At 47.3% G+C, this 19988-nt stretch overlaps 1 protein-coding gene across 1 annotated transcript in view; it reads right to left on the bottom strand.

The window, feature by feature from the left end:
• Window positions 1–17750, bottom strand: part of LOC128403104 (uncharacterized) — a 28229-nt gene extending 10479 nt beyond the window's left edge. The window contains exons 1-4 of the mRNA XM_053367751.1: window positions 17363–17750; window positions 16129–16276; window positions 14939–15029; window positions 14443–14556 (exon numbers count right to left, since the gene is read on the bottom strand). Coding sequence (XP_053223726.1) covers window positions 14443–14556; window positions 14939–15029; window positions 16129–16276; window positions 17363–17537 — 528 coding nt within the window. The 5' untranslated portion in view covers window positions 17538–17750. The remainder of the gene's footprint in view (window positions 1–14442; window positions 14557–14938; window positions 15030–16128; window positions 16277–17362) is intronic.
• Window positions 17751–19988: the final 2238 nt, after the last annotated feature.

Here is a 19988-nt window from a genome sequence, read left to right as displayed (position 1 = left end):
CAAATTCCCAGCTCAGGGGGAGAAATGCCAAGAATGGGGGGAGGGTAATTGATGAGAGAGGAGAGGAGAACCATCTCAAGATTGCTGCTGTAGTTATTGATATGTAATGGGGAGAGGGGTGTAATTTGGGAACAAAAAATAAGAGCTGTTTTGGGGGGGCTGTCTCTGAAGTTGAAAATCCAAAGAGTTCCCCCCAACTCATTAAAGTGTGGCATCATCTAGGGCAGCCTTTCTCAACCTGTGGGTCCCCAGATGTTGTTGAACTACAACTCCCATCACCCCTAGCTAGCAAGGCCAGAGCTCAGGGATGATGGGAGTTGTAGTCTGGGGACCCACAGGTTGAGAACCGCCAATCTAGGGGGAAGATCTGCTGCACAAATCTCACTGAATCTTCCCACAGAAATGTCCCCATGGGCCAGATCGGTCTATCTTTTCCTCTGCTCACCGGGCCTGGTGCTAGTAAATGCCACCATGCCAATGCTTCACTGCCCCTCAGCACCCACACACCATGTTGGGTGCAGTGGCACCCTAGAAGTGTAGAGTTGGAAGGGGCCCAAGGGGTCATCGAGTCCAGCCCCCTGCAATGCAGGAATGACAGCTAAATAATCCCTGGCAGATGGCCATCCAACCTCTGTTTTAAAACTTCCAACAAAGGAGGGTCGACCGTCTTTCGAGGTAGTCCATTCCATTGTTGAACAGATCTCACCATCAGAAAGTTCTTCCTAATACAGACATACCTCATGTTACGTTTGCTTCAGGTTGCGTCCCGCCGTGACCCGGAAGTACCGGAAAGGGTTACTTCCAGCTTTCGCCACTCGCGCATTTGCAGATGCGCAAAATGACATCACACGCATGCGCAGAAGTCACGAATCGTGACCCGTGCACGTGCAGACATGCAGACGTGGGTTGTGTTCTGCTCATGTTGCGAACGGGCCTCCGGAACGGATCCCGTTCACAACCAGAGGTACCACTGTATTTGGTCAGAATCTCTTTCTGTATTTTCAGTCCCCTGGTTTGTGTCCTACCTTCTGGAGCTGAAGAAAAAACAAGCTTGCTCCATCATCCATGTGACAGCCCTTCAGATATTTGAAGATGATTTTCGTATCACCTCTTTTCTCTTCTCTTTTCCAGGCAAAACATACTCAACTCCCTCAACCATTCCACATAAGGCTTGGTTTCCAGACTCTTCACCGTCTTTATCTCTCTCCTCTGCATACATTCAGCTTGTTAATACCCTTCTTAAGCTGTGGTGCCCATAAATGGATGCAGTAAACCAGGTGGGGTCTGACCAAGACAGAATAGAGAGGTACTATTCCTTCCATTGATCTGGGTACTATACCTCGGTTGATACAGTCTATAATTGCATTACTTTTTTCTGCTGCGGCACCACACTGTTGACTCATTGTAGTCTGCTAAGACCCCTATATATTTTTTCACATTATGGAAATAGGCATGAAATCCAGGAGGTGAAATTGTATGTCAGCTTCCTCTTCCTCAGTCTGAGTGTTGCCCTGTATAACTCAGCAGAGAGGAGGAGGATGGGTTAAATCTAGAATTGGTTGGCTCTGCCTGTCACTTCCTCTTTGGGCTCCCCGCCAGTCCCACCAACCACCCTTGGATGGATACCATTTCCTTTCCACCACAGTGTCTCAGGCACTGGGTGAATTCAATGCACTGCATGTGGAAATGGCAACCACCAACAGAGAATGGCATTGTATTTGGTGGCTGCCATTTTGTTTCCCCCACAGTGCCTTAGCGCTTATCCACACTTACCAGGCATAGGCCTGCGCTTTAAAGCTTTGTGTCCAAGCACTATTCCCCCCCCTCACCAGAGCTTTCCCTGTGAAAATCCCCTGTTTAGGGTTCAATCAAAGCACATGGCAATTCGGGTTTTCTGCAGAGTGCCATTTGCTCTGATTCAGCTTTAAAGAGCAGGGTTTTGTGCGGGAAGCTCTGGGACAGAAAAAAAAAATGTTGCTCAGACATGGAGCTTTAAAGTATAAGCCATGCCTGGAAAGAGTGGAGGAAAGTTAAATTTGGAAAAGCCATGAGATGGACATAGTCTGGGACATTTCAAAGAGCAGACAATAGGCCATGTCCCACTTTGGACTGAGAAAAAGAGAGCTTGGTTCAAGCCCTTGGACGGTGGCGTTCATCCAGCACAGGTAACAGGAAAAACACTTGAATGCATAATTAGCAGTCCTCACTTCCACTAGATGTGGGTTGGCTGCTGGCTTAGATGCTTTAAAATGGGATTGGCCATGTTCATGAGTGATGGATAAGCTGTTTGCTTATTTATCACATATATATAGCAGCTACTTCCTGCAAAGGCATATAAGCTGTTGGCTATGACAACTCAATGGAACCTTCTGATTATACCCAGGATTAGTCATATTCAAAGTTAACCCGTTGACATTAATAGACATAGCCAATGTAGGTTCTTTCATTGCAACTGATCCACTCTGAAAAGAAGAAGCTAGCTGGAGACAACCCTTCCATCGTTGGAGATAGTTTGCCACTGAACTAAATGCTACTTCCTCAGGCTATTGCCTTCAAGTTCTTGGTGTGAATATCCCAGAGGCATCTGTCAGCCCACTGTTATGAAGCAGGATGCAAGGCCAGATGGGCCTTTGATGGGTCCAGCAAGGCTCTTCTTAGGATATAACCATCTAGGTATTTGCCAAACCCTACAACATCAGCATTTCCCAATTCGGTGCTCTCCAGAGTTTGTTAGATTACAATTCCAAGTAGCCCACAGCCAATGGTCAGAGAGGACACGAGTTGTAGTCCAACAACACTCAGAGGTGCCATCTTGGGGAAGGCTGTCTTAGGAGCTCCCCCCCAATCCCCCCAATCCATCAGGAAAGGGCAAAAGAGAAGAAAACTTACTGTCCACTCTCGCTTGTTACATCTACGAAGACCTTGATCCTCATTCTGAACGCAGGACACGAGTGAGACACCGTAAAACAGAGAGGTTACTTTTGCCACTCTTTGGCTAGGCTAGAACTAGTGCGTTCCTTACCTACTGCTGTTGCTTTCTCTACGGCAATCACAGAAGGCTCTACAGGGCTAGTGGCATGGCAAGGGAGACAAAGGGAGCAGCAAGAACAGAGGGAGGCCCACCCAGCTCTATTGACACCCCACCTCCACTCCTGCCTTTCTGGCCTTGTTCACAGAGGGGTCCTGTAACCCCAAATGCTCCTCTGCCAACCCTTCGAGAAAACACCTGGAAGCAGCCTCCCCAAAGCCTTCATCATAAGTTGCCCGGCACAAACGTTTGCCAGACTTGATGCAGGAAAGAGGTCTCTTGTGCAGTTTCCCAGGCTGATGTGGCCATGGAGCAGGGATAAAAGGCATCTTGGTGAATATCAAAGTCCTGCCACCAGGCTGACAGCAGACCTTTATGAACAGCAATGAGCTAAAGAGATTGGCACATGAGGGACTGAGGGACTGGTCAGTTTCAGTCTCTTGTTTTCCCCCAGTCTAAATTCAGTTTGCCACATTTACTAACCATTTTGAGGTTTTCTTTTTCTTTTCTTTTTTAAAGAAACTCACAAAGATTCACCAGCATTTTAGTGGACACTTCTCCTAATATATACATTTCCACTAATATGCTGCATTTCTGTATGAATATTTTTTGCTAATATATGCACTTTCATGCACACTATTCCCTATTATATGCAGTTTTGTACACATTTGGGGATTGGAGAAGTCCACTGTCAAATTCAAAGTGTGAATTTCAAAACATAGTTGCATTTCCACCTGTGTACTGTTTCGGGACATGCAAATAAGGTAAGTTTGCATCTAAATGGGGCGGGGTTGATCTATCCGGTGGCTCAGATTGTTACCTCCCCTCCCCCAGGTCAAATTTGACAGGTGGGTGGTGCCATGTACCTGTCAATCACCACAAGGCCTGAAAATCCCCCAAGCCCTTGCAATGATTTTTGCAAGATCTGACAGCATTTGTAAGCTAATTCAAAGAAGAATTATTATTTTCTCCTAATCTCTTCCAGGGCAGCAGCTGCACCTGCCTTTAGGGGAATCAATAAGCAGTGTACAAAGAGCTGTACCCTCTGCACCCCCCAGATCACAGAGAAGTTGCTGACCATGTATCACAATGCCCATCATCCAGTGCTTTCAAACCCCATCTCACTTACTCGCCCTCTGCTTCGGTGTCTTTGCTCTCAACCTCATTCAGCATGACTTGCCACTTGCAACTATACTCTGTTGCAAACTTGTGCCCCCATATCTGGCAAATTCTGGTCAATCACAGCATTGATGCAAAGTGCACAGCTGTGTAGAGCCAATGCAAAAATAAATAAATAAATTACAGCCCCCAAAACAAACACTTCTGTGCCTTTTGTTACAGGGGCTGATTTTCTGAGCCTCTGCCTGCCTTGTAGTATTTCATCTTAGGTTTCCCTCATTGTTACAATGCAAAGCTGAACACCTTTGGGCTAAATTAGAGGTGATGTGTACTGTTTGGTGATTTGCACACCTGTCTAGGTCCGGCTCCAGGTTTTAGGGAGCCTGGTCCAACTGCCCGTTGGTAGGCCATGCTTACTTGGAGGTGAGCAGCAGTGGTCTGAGATGCACCAGATAGCTTTGTCTAGCCACCATTTTGATTCCCCCTATTACCCCCAATGGCCTGCTATTCTATGGTGTTCTGAAAAGTTAACATGGCAGCTAGACCCAGCCAAGTGTGCCAGTGCAGAAAAAGAGATATCTTATAGGACATTCACTGCAGACATTGGCAGCAGGCCCTGATGAATTGCTGGAGCCCTGGCTACTGCCCTAGCATGCCAGAGGCTGACGACAGTGCAGTCTGTCCAGTTCAGATATAAGAAGTAGGATACATTTTATATTTCAAGAAGGGGTACTTGTGTGAGTGAAGAGATCTGAACCCTCCACACTCCTTTAGTCTTATCTCCCTGCCCTCCATCACCACATTTCACTAGGTTTTACACATAAGTGGCACCAGGCTTTGCAACTTCCCCCCTCTCTTGACAGGATTCCTGTGTCCTTAACAGCTGCCTGACTGACAAAAATTCAACAAGGGAAACGTATTCTCTGCCTGGACACCATGTCCATGCCCATAGCAATTTCTTTCACAATGACAAGGCAGTGGTCGAAATGATGGAAGTGAACTCAGTGGACTTTGTGATGGAGCAGAGCCAGGACCCTCAACAGGACTCAGGGCACTGGCTCAGAGTTCAACCACAACAGTTTCAGGACCATGGACAACAACCCTGCATATGATTGTAGGCAGGAACAAGTTGCCTCAGCACTGGTCTGCTGCAACCACCACAGATTTAGTCAGATTAATGCTCCACCTTTTGTGCCCTGTGGTAGAGTAATTGGCTCCTGCTAGGTGGCAAGGCTTTGGATGGTGGAGACTTGGTCCATGGATACTCTGCAGGGCTTTCTTGATCCTCTGTTGTCCATTCTTCAAAGTTTCTAGGCCATGGGATGCTAAACTGTGGTCTTTCAGATGCTGTTGGACATTAACTTTTATCATCCCGACCATTGGCCATGGCAGTTGGCACTGAGTTGGCCAGCTAAATCCCACTTTTCAACACTGTGAGCCTCTCCAAAATCTCTTGCTGTATGCTCTTGGGTTGGCCTATTAGGACAGACCCTGAAGAAGTGGTGGCTTTCATCTGCACACACCTTTCTTCTTTGAGTTTGGTTTTGCAACTTCTTGACTTTCCAACCACCTTAGATAACTGTACAACCTGGAATCCTGAACTTCAGAAGCCTCTCTAACCTCTCTCAATGCAGCTCTTTGCTGGATTCCTTCTCACCCATCTCCCTTGAGTATCCTCTTGTTCTGCTCAGATCCCAGAGCTGGCAGAACTGGCTGAGGACAGAGGGAATGCTCTTGGCTCTAAGCTCTCATGTGACCTCCCCCAACACAAGTACTCCTTTCCTCCCCATCTCACAATCAACCTCACCCTAGGCAATCACCAGACCAATTTCAAGTGGTGAGCCAAGTACTTTCTTCTCTGCCTCACCCATCCACTTAGAAAACTTCAAAACCCTCCTCTCACTCTCCCCCCAAAGAATACAGAAGCCCTGTCTCCAGAGCAAAGCTCCTGCCCACCCTCCTGTCCTTCCCTCCCCTCTGCTGTACAAAGCAAAAGAGGGAGGCAGGCCATGCCGCCACGAGCTACATGCACAAAGCGCAAGGCAAAAAGCTGGGTTCAGCTCTTGTTCTCTTTGAACAGGCAACACCAAAGGGGGAAACCATCCATTGCAAGGAGAGGAGCATGCAGGTCCATGGCAAGGAGAAAGAGGGGAGGGGGAAAGATAGGATGCAAAGGGGAGTGGGGAAGCCATTCCACAAAAGGGGGGGGGAGGAGGAGGAAAGAGACAGACATGAAGCCAGAAATCAACCGAGAGAGGAAGGACTGAAAAAAACGGTGCTTTGCTTTTGTGTACCTTGAGGCCAGAATCTGAGGGGGGAAAGGCCTACAGTGTCATGCGCTAGCATAAGTTAGCCTGGATGGTTGCGTACTCGACAAGGTCTCCGCCAGCATGGATCGAAGTCCTGGGGCTGGGTGACGTCGCCAGAGCGGAGGTGTCCAACTCTGCGTATTGGACGTCGGAGTCCTTGCTGTTGCCAGAGTTCTGGAGACGAGAGAGCAGTGAGGCATGGAGACGTGGAAGAGGGTGGTGGCGGCGGTGGAGTACAGGAAGGGAACAAGGTGACGACATCGGAGGAAAGTGTGTTGTGTGAGGAAGAGACACGAAGGCAGAGAGGTGTGTGGGAGAGAGAGAGATGCACGCACCCAAATGCACATGGACGAAAACACACAACCAATGGGATCGTGCCAAGAAAGAAACAGGAAGGAAGGAAGAAACAGAGGTATGGGGTGGGTCATGTGTGGGGCAGGAAGACAAAGTGAGGCAGAAAATAAAGAATGACAGTGGGGAAGAGATAAAAAAAGGTTTAAAATGAACAGTAAAAAAACGGCATCATACATCGCATTGAGGACCTGAATGCTTGCCTGCTCCACATTAACAATTGTATAGTGTATTTCAATTTGCCGTCTTTACTAGTTTCTTCCCTGCAACAACAACCCTTCAGAGTCAGCTGCTATGATTCAAGACCACCATCAGGAGAACCATATAGTAGCAGGGCCATAGTTAGGGCAAAGTGGGTCGCTGCCAGGGGCGCAGGCGAGAGGGGGGCACAAAATCGAAGTCGGTGCTTTTCCTGAAACTTGTGCCCCAGTGCTGCAGGAGGCTCTGGGCTGCTTCCAGCATGGTCCCAGCGCTGCTAGGGCACCATTTTCACCCTCAGGGCCTTGGTGGGGGGAGGGGGAGGAGAGGCGGAAAGAAGAGTTAATTTGTCTGTTGATAGGGGGCTCAATCTGGACGGTTCTGCCAGGGGCGCAAGATCACCTAGCTACAGCTCTGTATAGCAGATGTCCTCTGTCAGATTTCAAGTGGGGAGGGAGATCACCTTTAAATCCCCCACCTTATATCTATACCAATGTGCCCAACAGTATCCTCTATGGTGCCTGCAAAAGGACCTGTCTCTCATTCTGCTCTTTCAGATGTGGCAGCCATTTTGTGTTAAGCCACACATTCCATCGCAGCAGCCATTTTAGCAGCTGTCACACACAGCACTTTTGAAAACCCTAAAGGCGCTTGCTGGCCTTCAAAGGACAGGTGGACCCCCTACAGAGAAGAACTACAGCTCCCAGAATCCCCCTGGACAGAAGGGAGGACTCTTGAACCAGTGTAAACCTGTGGTGTGGAATATACTGAAAGACCTGGGCCCCCAGGAATCCCAGATCCAAGACCAGCCTTCCCTGTATTGTCTCTCTTTGGACACCCGTGACATCAAACACGCCATTGTAAAGCCATGAAAACATGGCAGCATCCTGAATTTGTGCTTGACCAGGTGAATTTTATTATTATTTTTAACATACAAAGGGAGGGACTGTTAGCAGAGGACCCTCTTCCTCTCCAACTTTAAGGACTGGGAAATTAACAGTTGAAGCAGCATTGTTGATACAGCCAAGACTTCAGATTGGGGGGGGGGAGTCTCTTAATGAACCTCCCCATTATTACGCCCCCAAACCCCCAATAATGATCTCTCAGCTTTTTCCCTCCACATGAAGCACTGCCTTGTCACAGATATTATGTAAAAGGTGCTTCATTCCAAGGCACCTCCCACCCCTTCTGAAATGGTTCACAGCCATTTACCAGCTGTGGGGAAGCCACTCAAAGAGGTTTATGGCTCCATAACAAGCACTTTAGAGCCTGTTGTTACAAGGGCTGATTTCCTGAGTAATTGCCTCTGACTGCCTCAGAGTACCATATCCCGGACTTGGCTCTCTGTTAACATGGCAGGCACTCGGATGCCTTTGCTGATGAGAGATTAAATAGCACGCTCCTGTCCATCTTCCCATCTTCCCCATCGCCATATATTTCTTAGTCCCCGAGAGGAAGAAATTCAACAGGGGAAGATTTCCCCCACGTATATGTGCAGCAGTGGGCCAAAACTGTACCTGTTGAGTTTTCCTCACGTCAAGAAGATGTTTTTAAGGCACCACTGTGGTGAACCAGAAGAAAAGCACCAGAGTTTGGAAACCCTGCTTGTGACAGGTAATGTGCACAGCAGCCGTTTTCTGCCAGGACATCTACATAGGGCTGTGGTCAACTCTGAATTTGGCAAGTAAGAGGCTCTTGATGGCTGGACTGCAGGTGTTTCCTGGGTCCACTTTGGATTGCGCTGCTTATTTTAAATAAAAGGTGGTGGTGGGGAAAGGTCTGTAGCTCCCACCACCTTTACTGTCCTTTAAACCTCCACTTGGTGAGGATTCAACAGCATTCCAGCCTGGGCACACAGCTCTTGCCAGGATTACATTTAGTTTGGCTCTGTGAGATTACAAAACGCTCACATCTTCAGCTGCTTTCTCTTCTGGCTACCTGCAGATCTTCAACATACAAGTAGATAAAAAGACATCACCCATTGACATCAGCACTAGGAGCCTCAAGAGGAGGGAAAAATGGTATGGGAGGGGGAAGCGCTTTTTTCCTAGAAAAATCGGCGCTGGTACTCACCATGAAGTTGCTACAATAAGCGCCACACTTTTTAACAACAACAAAAAGAGTACCTTTGAGTACCCCCTGGGGGAAGAGCATGGGGGGGGATAGAGAAGGACAGACCATAATAACCTGCCACCCTGAAGCAGCTCGGAAGGAAAATATATTGCTGAGCATGCCCAGGGTCTGAGGACTGACTTGCAAGGACCTGTCTCTGCAAGAGAACCAGATTCATCATCCATCTTTGTTCTCTAATCAGAATGAGAGAGTTTGGGGGCAGGGTCTAGCTGGGGGGCAAGGTCTGGAATGACAAATTAGAATTGGATGCAATGGAAGTTTGCAACTAGTCCCTGCAATCACCCTTATTCTGGAAGAACATTAACGTTGGACAAAAACATCAGTTTTGGTCCCTCTCTGTTTCCTGTTCTCCTAATCTTAAAATTAGTTATGGCCACTTCTGCACAAGTTTGTGATATTATTATTTTTTTAAGCAGTATTTCCATGGAAAATCTGTCTCCATTTTTGTCTGCATTTCACTCTAATATACACAGTTCCATACACATTTTTCTAAAGCAATTTTCTCCAATGTACAGCATTTTCGTACATTATTTTCCATAACCTACATTCTTTTTCTGTATGCATTTTTTTAAAAAATGGAAAGCAATATCACAATATAGGGAGAAGGACAGATGTCAAAAGACAGCTGAGTTTGGGTTCCCTGAGCAAATTTCTTCCCCAGAAGAATTACAGAAGAATGGCACCTATCCTCTGGGCTCAGAATTCCAGAACCTCTCCATTCATTATAATTTTCTTCCCCCTGATCAGAATTATAAGATTAGATCATTGCTCATTTCTACCATGGAAGCTCCATCTCTTTCCTCCCTCGATCCCACTTATTCTGCTTCCCCTGATACTCTTTCCAGGTTCCCCTCTCTCTACCACTTCCCCTCCCTATTTTGTCCCCACCTCCAACCTCCAAACCTAAACAAGTTTCCAGCTCTGCACCACCATCAACCAAAGGGACAGGTGTGCATTCACACATTCTTGGAGTAAATCAAATTTAAATGAGGCGGCACTGCAGTAGTCATTTTTGGGAAAGTGAAGGGTGTCCCTTCCTCAGCATTACTACCACACTGTTTCCAGTCCTCAGTGAACTTCATGTATGATCAGCCATCCCTACAACTCTCTCCCTCTCTCTGGAAGATGTGGAGTAGCACAAAGAGAAGAGCCCACTGATTGCTTCCTCTCATGCTGAGTTCATATATTGCCAAACAAAATGTTGCTGCTCGGCTTCCCTGCCCCTGGGTAGAGAAGTGGAATGGCAATATTTTGCAGAATGCCTGCCCAGTGGTGAAAGTCGTGGGGGTTGGGGGCAGGAGGCAACAATCCCATTTTACTTCAGGTGGCAAAATGGGATGGGCCTTCCCTGAATCAGTTGCAAAGAAGTTTTCAGAATGTTTTAAACTGTTTTTAGAAATTTATTTTGATGTGTTTGTCACTCTGGTCTCTCCCAAGGAAGAAAAGGCGTGATATAGTTTTAAGAAATAAACTACAGCACCACAAACGGTCCAGTTGCAATCATTTAACAAGCTAGGGCCATGGCGATAAGTATATGATAAGGCAAGGTGGGCAGGGGGAGATAATTTAAGAAAACTTGTTTGGGATGGCCGTGTTCAGAATATGATGCCCACAACCCTCCAACTGATTTTACACAGGCCGTACCAAAGACCAGGTGGAAAGGCTGACCCCAATTGCAATGGAACACAATCAGAGAAAACCAATTTACAGTTGACCTCTTTGTACTGATTGCGGTGATGGGGTTGACCCAGTTCCATTCTGAGGCTTGTTGTACCTCAGTCAGTCAAGGAGTGTAGCCTTTGGGCTTGTTTTCAGTGCTTGGATTTAAACTGATACAACATGGGCCTGCAACAAAATATTGCAGCATAGTGTGCTCCTGTTTAGTTCCCGCCAGCCAGCCAGTCAGCCAGCCATACCCTCTTCCAGGTTACTCCATTCCCCGCTTCATTAATTTCCAATTCCCTAAGCCCTAGCAATCAGTCAACACTCCTCACCAACTGAGCATGCTCAGTCCTCACTGGGCCCTTTGGGGGTTATCCTCCTCTTATGCTTCCCCTCCCCTCCCCACTTCTACAAAATTTGAGGTTCCCCCTATGTCTGCTGATCCCTCCCTCTTGCAGATGGCATGTTGAATGTGCATTTTGTGCACCCCCCAAAAGAAATGCCTCTTCCAGAGACTTTGGGAGTTATAGTGGACAAAACTGGCTTAAGCACACAACGGATCTGATCTGTTCAAAGATCAGCATCTTGAGTTGCTAGTGCTGCCATGGACTTTTATTCCATTTGGCAACAGCCATCATTATGTCCCAGGAGATATGGGGAGGTGGCAGCACTGCCTGTATCACCGCATAATGTGCAGGCACCTGTTGCCTCCATACTAATGCTGCCATTGTGCTTTATCTGCTTTTCTCAGAGTCCCTGGCCTGACTCTGGAACCGCCCTGCCTGGCAGGGACTAGGGAGGCCACATGCCTCTGGGACTGTTCTGCCAACTCAGAGGACCTGCTGATTTAGGAGTCTGCTAGGAAAGGAGCCAGCTGGCAAACTGACCACAACATCAAACAGCAACCGGCATTAATGTCCAGGGTCATCAGCCTGAGCAGGGCAGACGCAAGGCACAGAAGTGAGTCCAATTTCAGAATCTGAGGGTGGTGCAGAAAGCTCGGGCCATGTTCACACCACACAGCGCCTGTGATACGACTTTAAACAGTTCTGGCTTTCTCCTGACGAATTCTTGGAACTGTAGTTTTCTAAGGGTGTTGAGAGTTACCAGGTGACCCCTATTCTCCCCCCAGAGCTAAAATTCTCAGACTGGTGTAACAATCAATCCCTCTTTCCAGGGAGTTCTGGGAACTGTAGCTCCGTGAGATGAATATGGGGTGTCCTAACAAGCAGGGAGCTGCCACGCTAAACGATCAATTTATTACAACTGCGGAACAGATATTATGTGGCACTTGCAACAGTGCCAAATCTGCAGCTTGAAGCAGTTGAGTCGGTATCTGTGGGGTAAAGCAATACTGTAAGTAAACTGGCCCCTAGCCAGTTTCTGTATGAAATATCATAAAGGTAGAGAAAGTGCAGTAAAGGACAAGGAAAGTTATTTGAGACTTTTACGTTTAGCCAAAAAAGATGAGGAAGGGAAGACAGGATGAAGGTTTCTAAAATTATCGTCAGTATGAAAAGAATTAATAGCAATAAAAGAAGACTCACAACACTAGAACTCAGGGTCATCCCATGAATCTGATGGGCAGCAGGTTGGGACTGACAAAACAAAGCGATTCTTCACCAAAGGCGCAGGTAGCTTACAGAACTCACTGCCACATGATGCAGTGCTGGCTGCGAGCTGAGATGGCTTTACAGAGGATGACCCAAATGAATACAGGAGGAGTGATTTGTCAGAGGCTGATAGCTGGAATGACGGTACAGAAGCTCCAGGGTCAGAAGCAGTGTACCCGCAAATAAGAAACATCAACATTGAAACAATAGAGAATGATCATCTTGCTCTGCTTCCCAGTGGAATCTGGTTGGTGAAGGCGGGAAGCAGGTTGCAAATGGGCCATTGGTCTGAACCAGCAGGACTCTTTAAAGCCCAGCTCTTTGCTCTTCTCATGTACCAAGTTGCACAATGGCATGTGAATCAGTGCCCTCCCCTGCACCATTTGAAGCTTGTTGTCTAGGGCAGGGGAAGCCCATGTGCCACCTTGAAGACTCCAACTCCCATCAGCCCCTGCCACCATGTTGAATGGCCAGGGATGGGTGTTGCGTTCTGATAATGTCTGGAGGGCACCACATTGGCTACCTCTGATCTATGGCAATGGGTTACCTGGGAAGGAGCCAGAATGACACCTTTCTACAAAGCTTGGGGTGCACCGTCACCTCCATCACCATCTCAAGGGGCCCACCTGGGCTGGTCTCGGGCTTTGAATGTGCAGCTTTGGGAAGCACCAAGCAGCAATCTCGCCTGCATATGGGTGTTGCAAGCCCATCATAGGCTAGGGAGAAAAAGACACCTTCCCCCTCCTGTTCTGTATTCCTCTCCCTCCTCCGAAGTGGCCTCTCGCCTTCCTCTCCACTCAACTCTCTTCGCCTTCGGTGACCCCCCACTAATCTCCCTGCTGTCGCTCCTGCTTTGCATTTACCGTCTTCCTGCCTGCAGCTGAAACAGATTCATACAATACAAGTGCTTTCAGAAAAAAAGTGCTGTCCTCATTTAACAGTCAAGCACCAGCATGCTCCGCTGGCAGATCACCCATCTGCCGTGGCATCCGCCTGCCCTCCCGCCCCCTCTCTCCATGCTCTGTGTGGATGTCTTCCCAGTCTCGGGCATGCTGGCTGGTGGGAAGCCCTATGCTTCCCCACAGGCAAAGCTCCCCTTTGGGGACCTCCACACAGGCCCCCTGAATCATTGTTGCTTTCAAGCTGGCCTCCTCAATGGTCTGAGTCCTGCAAGAGGGATGCAACCAGAGCCAACAGCAAATAGCAGCAGCCATTGACTCTGGATCAATACCTGCCCTCTCCCCCTTTCTCATCTGGTACCACGGCATAGCCCAGCATCCCAAAGGGGCTACTTCTCTTTCATATTGCACCATCACCATTTTCTCCCAAGCTGATACCCTGGCAATCCACCTGAAATGATTCACAATTCCCATCCCACAAAGTTGGAGAAGTGCTCGCAGGATGTACCACAACAGCCATTGCTTGCTATGAGTGACAGGCTTAAGATTATACAAAGAAACACCTGAGGTTTTTTTGCTTCTCACCCAGAAAAGGAATCATGATGCAACAAGGGGTTCTTGATGGGAAGTTACCTTTTGGGGATGAGTGGGTGGGAGAGACCTAATAGCTTAGGGAGTCAGACTGGACTACCAGCTGACTACCAGGGTGCTTAAGTTGTATGTCAGGAATGGGGCACCAGTTGCCCTCCAATTGCTTTTGGACTCGACTCCAACTCCCATCAGCCCCAGCCAACATGGTCAATGGTCAGGGACTATGGGAGTTGGGAGTCCAGCATCCGGTTCCCCATCTCTGATATATGAAGCAGCATTCCACACTGCATACAAAAAAAATATTTAGACAAGATAGTCCCTCCTGAGAGCAAGGAAGGCCTCCTCTAGAATCAGGAACGGAGATGTCTGTGGCACACCAGATGTTGTCAGACTCCAACTCCCATAGGCCCCAACCAGTATGACCAGTGGTCAAGGAGAATGGGCGTTGTTGTCCAGCTGTGCCTGGAGGAATGCAGGATCCCCATCCCTGATCCATGGAAAGGTCCAGATTGTGGGCAGGCAGTGGCCCCCATCCTTACCATCTTGTCAGAGTGAGGGGTTGGCTCGGTGGCTGCCATGTCGTAGTAGGGGGGTTGTGGTGGCAACTTCTGGATCTCTTCCTCTGGCTCCTTCATGTTGTCCAAGTGTACGACCTGTGGTTGGTAGGGTGAGTAAAGTTCAAGAGGACAGATTAGCAACTCTTCACAAATGTTATCAGTAGACCATCCGTATCATTTGCCTATTAGAATTATCTTCTGTCCCTTTCTCCCCAACTCCCTTTCCCCCTCAGTTCTTTTTCATTCCTCCCCTTTTCTTTTCCTTGCCAGATTTGCAAACTGAATTACAGTATCCCTTGAAGGAACTATGGAAATGGCTACTTCACCACATCCTACCTCATCACACCCATCCTACCAAATTGACTCCCCGCCAAAAGGCTTCCCCAGATAGGATGGGCTGAGCAACTCTGACCAGTGGCTGGAGAAACCATGCTTCGTTCTGCTTCAGGTGAGGACGGTCAGCAATGGGGGAAGGTACCTGGATATCCTCTGCTGTTAGGTGGCTTTTCATCTCCTGCTTCCGCTTGGGAGGTGGGGGAGCAGGTTTGTGGGAGGGGGGAAGGTCAATCCTGCAGGAAGAGAAATTGTCAGCCATAGACACAATGCAGGGCACAGGAACACAATGTGAGGTTCCAGCCTTCATCTTACAGCAGGGTCACTAATGTGGTGCTTTTGGGTGCCAGTGTGCTCACTGATACCTCCTATGATGCTCGTGAAAGGTCTCTGTAAATATCCCTGCAGAAATCCACCATCTTCTCCCCTCCTGCTGAGTTCTTTGTTTGCATTGGATCAGCCTCTCCCAATTTGAATACACACCCTTAGACATGCCCATATTTCATTGGATGCCAGGACTGGATCTCTCCCACTTCAGTTCTGAACAGAGGAGAGGAGCAAAGAGCTTCTCTCAAGGAGTGAGCACAGTGGTGGCTGATGTAGGTTTCCCCCATTTAGAATATTATTAAGCAATCCCAGAGTCTCCACAATAAAACTGGCTCCACGTACAGAGTGAGTCAAGGCTGATGTGATACTGGTGCATAACTAGCATACAGGAATGGGCTCAAGTGGGGAGTGAGATGCATTTACAAAAATGGACAGGCCATGCATTGTCCCGGCACAATAACATTTTCCCTAGAAACCCTATTCATCTCCAGGGATGTTTTGAGAAGCTGCAGGCAGGCAGAGGAGAGAGGGAGGTATGTTCAAATGCCCTCTGAAGAAAGAATATTTTCTTTACCAGTACTAAGAAAATGGTCCCATTAAAAGGGGAAGCAATGAGATGAAGGCTTGCAAGCCCAGGACAGGGACTTGCTAAAGCTATTTGCTTCTTAGAGTTGAAATTAGATGGGCAGAAAGGGTGGTCCAGAGAGTGCAAAAGTGAGTCCTCTACACTAGATTTCCATTGGATGTATCTGATCTCAATGCATCCCATTGATGGGGGCCTCAGGTTGCTCTTGAGGTGTGTCATGGAAAATCAGCACCACGGACAGCTCTTTCCTACTATTAGAGGTGCTTAACACTGTTCCTCAGTCCAGGGAATGCCCACGCAATAGCACCTTCCACAATTGGTGCCCTATCCTTTTATTGGCCCATGCAATCTCAAAGTTGATTCTCCTCCTCCTCCTCCTTGGGAGAACAGATATGGGGTTGTGGTGGGCGTGTGGTACTCACAGATCATTGTCGGTGTCAGAGCGGCCCTTTTGCTGTCGCCTGTAGACAATGAAGACAGTCACAGCCACGCTGATAATGAGGGCAGCAGCAGCAACGACGCCCAGGATTCCAAAAATGCCTCCTGGTATCCCTCGGGGCAATGGCTTATCTGTAATGAATAGGAAAATGTAGTCTTAGGCACTAAGATCATATAAGCAGCATTCTATCATTTCTCATTTGCAGAACTGCTCCAAGCCTGCAAAAAAACCAAATGTGGAGTATTACCCTTACATCAACTCTGCATGGTAGGCTCTTATCACACCATTTACTCCCTTGATGGGCAACAAAGGGAAGGGTTGCAGCTCACTGGCAGAGCATCAGTTCTGCAAGCAGAAGATTCCTCCCATCCAATCCCTGGTATCTACAGGTAGCTCTGGGAACATCCCCTGCCTGAAACCCTGAAGAGCTGCTGCCAGTCAGTGCAGGCAGTACTAAGCTGGATGGTGTGGCTTAATATAAGGCAGCTTTGTCTGCTCCTATGACTCTTGTCTGTTTGCATTTTAATTCTCATAGCAAAGTTGACTTCAATTAAATGGTATATAAATGCTGTGAAACATGTGAACAAATAAATAAAATAAAGGGGGAGCAATATCTACAGGAGTGTTAATACTCTGAGCCCTTGCTTCCTATGCTCAGGTTGTATATATGCGTAAATAAAGCCATATATCAGAAAGATACCATCTGAGCTTCATCCCAAGGAATTTAAACCTAGGTAAGTGCAGGAACCTCTGGAGTCTCTCCCTGCTTAGAGATTGGCGTGGTATGTAACACACACACACACACACACACACACGTATATGATGAATATTTTTAGGACCCACCTTATTTCTGTGATTGTAAGTTGTTTTGAACTGTTTTAAATATTGTATTTTAATTGTTGTAGCCTGCGCCGGGACCTTAAAGTGGAGGGTGGGTAAACAGCAACAACCCATGTTCTAAATAAATAAATGATAAATAAATAAGAGCACAAAGTGGCTTGGAATGGATGGAGGCAGAAGTGCCAACCCTGTGCAAAATGCACCCCTCTTCCTACCTCTTTGCAGCAGAAAATCAGTATTGGCTGCGAGTCTCAGCCCAATACGCAACCTAGAAACTGACCCATATTGAGTCAGTTTATACCTGCTCAGGAAAGGTGCTTCTTTAGCTGGTTCCCCAGCAAGCAGATGCGCACCCCCCCCCCAAATACCGCCTCTACCTTCCTGTGATCCCACCAGTTGTACATCTTCATCTCGCCAGGCTGTCATCTTTCCCGTGTTTGCTTGTCTTTGTTGAGTTGTTTTATTCTCCTGGCCCTGATATACTCTCACGTCTTTTTTAAAAAATAAAGCTGCCTGCCGGGTGATAAATGGATCCTGCCGGGCCTCCATCATGCAGCGACAGGTTCCTTCTGAGCTGCAGCCGTTGCTGGTCTGTTGGGGAAATGCCTTGATGGTGAGGGAGAGTGGGCAGTGCCTTCTGTAGAAGGCGAGGCGATGATGTTGGGAGGGAGATGGGACCAAAAACCCAGGACCCGCTGGTTCTGGGTTAGACTCCCATTTTTAAGCCAGTTTGCATGTGGATGTTCAGCAGCTGACAATGGCACCCTCAGGTGTAGTCTTTCATGTGTGAATGAGCCAAAAACAGCTAGAACATGCCATCTCCCCTCCCCACTTTTATTTCAGCAGATCCTGTTCACGCATTCAGGCCAGCTCCACACAGACAACAGAATGAGGTGGTACATTGGAAATGGCACATTTTCATACTGGAAGTGGAGGTGGGTTATATTTTATGAGGAGGGAGGGAGGGAGAGTGAGGAAAAGGATAGGGAGGAAATAGGAAAGGATAGGGAAAAGAAAAAGAAGAAAGTAAGGGATAGAGAAGGATGGAATTAGAAAACTTTGTGGTCTAAGACTTTGGGAGACCAGAGTTCAAGTCCTCAGCCATGAAACTCATTGGGTAGTCTTGGGTTAGTCAATGGCTCTCAGCCTAACCAACCTCAGGTGATTGTGGGGATTAAAGGAGGAAGCAGAGAACCGTATAAACCACTTTGAGCTCCTTTCAGAAATAGGTGGAGTAGGACATAAATGCAATAAATAAGTGAATGCATAAATAAATGCAATAAATAGAGCTAGCAAGGAAAAATGTTCTAGCCCAACCTTTCCTGTTTTTTTTCTACTTTTCTACATTCAGAGAGTCTAAGCTTTACTTGTACAGGGGACATTCAAAATTCTCTCTCTCTCTCTCTCTCTCTCTCTCTCTCTCTCTCTCTCACACACACACACACACACACACACACACACACAACTGTCTAACATGTTGGACTCATCTTCATTTTGCTTTATGCTTACAGCAGGTGTGAGGAATCTGTGGCCCTCCTGATGTTGCTGAACTACAACTCCCATCATCCCTAGCAAGCACGGTCAGTAACTAGGGATGATGGGAGTTGTAGTTCAGCAACATTTGGGGGTACAAAGCTTCCCCACACCTGGAACAGAGCAAGCCTTGGCTGTAAATAATCCATGGTGTGTGTTGATAACCACACACAGAGAGAGATTGCAGTGAGTGACATTCGCTGTCCTCAAGATTATAGTGAAGACATGAAAACAAAAACGACAAAACGAAAAGAGAGGGGGAAGGAGAAAAATGGCAAACTCAATCACTTATCTTAAGTAACAGAGTTCTTGTAACAACCAGCTTAAGATTTCAAGGAAAGGAGCAGAGAAATGTTGTTGGTTTCTCAGCTGAGACCATGGAGAGGCCTTGTTTCCCTTCTCTCTCTCTGTTATAGCCCGGTGACAATTGTTGGGTTATTTTCCGCTGCCTCTGTCTTTCTTTCATTTTAAAATTTCCATTTCTCATTTCATTTCATTTCATTTCATTTCATTGTACTGTATTGTTTATCGGATGGCTTGTCTTAGCCGTTTTATATTCCTGTGTGCATCTTTGATAGTTGCATGGCAAGAGAAGTAGCATATTGGTTCTAGTCTGGACTGGAAAAGCAGAAAAGAAGCAGTGTGGAAGCAGATTTCGGTTGAGTGTTAGGAAAACCTTTCTAATGGCAAGAGCTGTTTGGAAGTGGGACTGATCTGCCCTGGAGGTAGTTGAGCCGACACCTGTCCTGGGTGCCACCATCACATCGTGTATTGCAGAGCCATTTTGCATTCAGTGCTGGGTTCGGCTAGATGATTTCTGGCTTACTCCTTCCCACTCTATGATAAAAAAAAATCTTCTTATAAGGAACTCCATAAATAAATATGAAAACAAAGGTGCAAAATCCAGCACCCTCCAAATAATTTTTGGGGTGCTGCTGAAATTCTGGAGCAGCCCAAATTCCAGGAGCCTTTCTACCTAAACCAAAGCCACATTTGTATTTCCAATTGTTATTTGCTTATTTTTGGCATTTAAATGCTGCTTAATCATTAGCATATCTTAAACGGAGTACATAAATAAAAACCACACCAAGTCAAACAAACAAACAAACAACAACAGCCCTCAATTAAACTGAGCCCACGGCCTAGGACCCTCGTACCTACGGGACCACCTCTCCCCGTATGCCCCACAGAGGACCTTAAGGTCCATAAATAGCAACACCCTAGAGGTCCCGGGCCCTAAGGAAGTTAGATTAGACTCAACCAGAGCCAGGGCTTTTTCAACACTGGCTCCGGCCTGGTGGAACGCTCTGTCTCATGAGACCAGGGCCCTGCAGGATCTGATTTCTTTCCATAGGGCTTGTAAAACAGAGTTGTTCCGCCTGGCCTTTGGCTTGGAGTCAATTTGATTCACTCCCCCTCTTTCTTTTTTCCTTTCTCCTCCTGTGATGAGGCTGCATTTTAATGTTTTAA

This window comes from Podarcis raffonei, chromosome 15, assembly GCF_027172205.1.
Source record: "Podarcis raffonei isolate rPodRaf1 chromosome 15, rPodRaf1.pri, whole genome shotgun sequence".
Classification (NCBI taxonomy): domain Eukaryota; kingdom Metazoa; phylum Chordata; class Lepidosauria; order Squamata; family Lacertidae; genus Podarcis; species Podarcis raffonei.
Note: the sequence above shows the minus strand (reverse complement) of the source record. Positions and strands in the feature narration are given on the sequence as shown.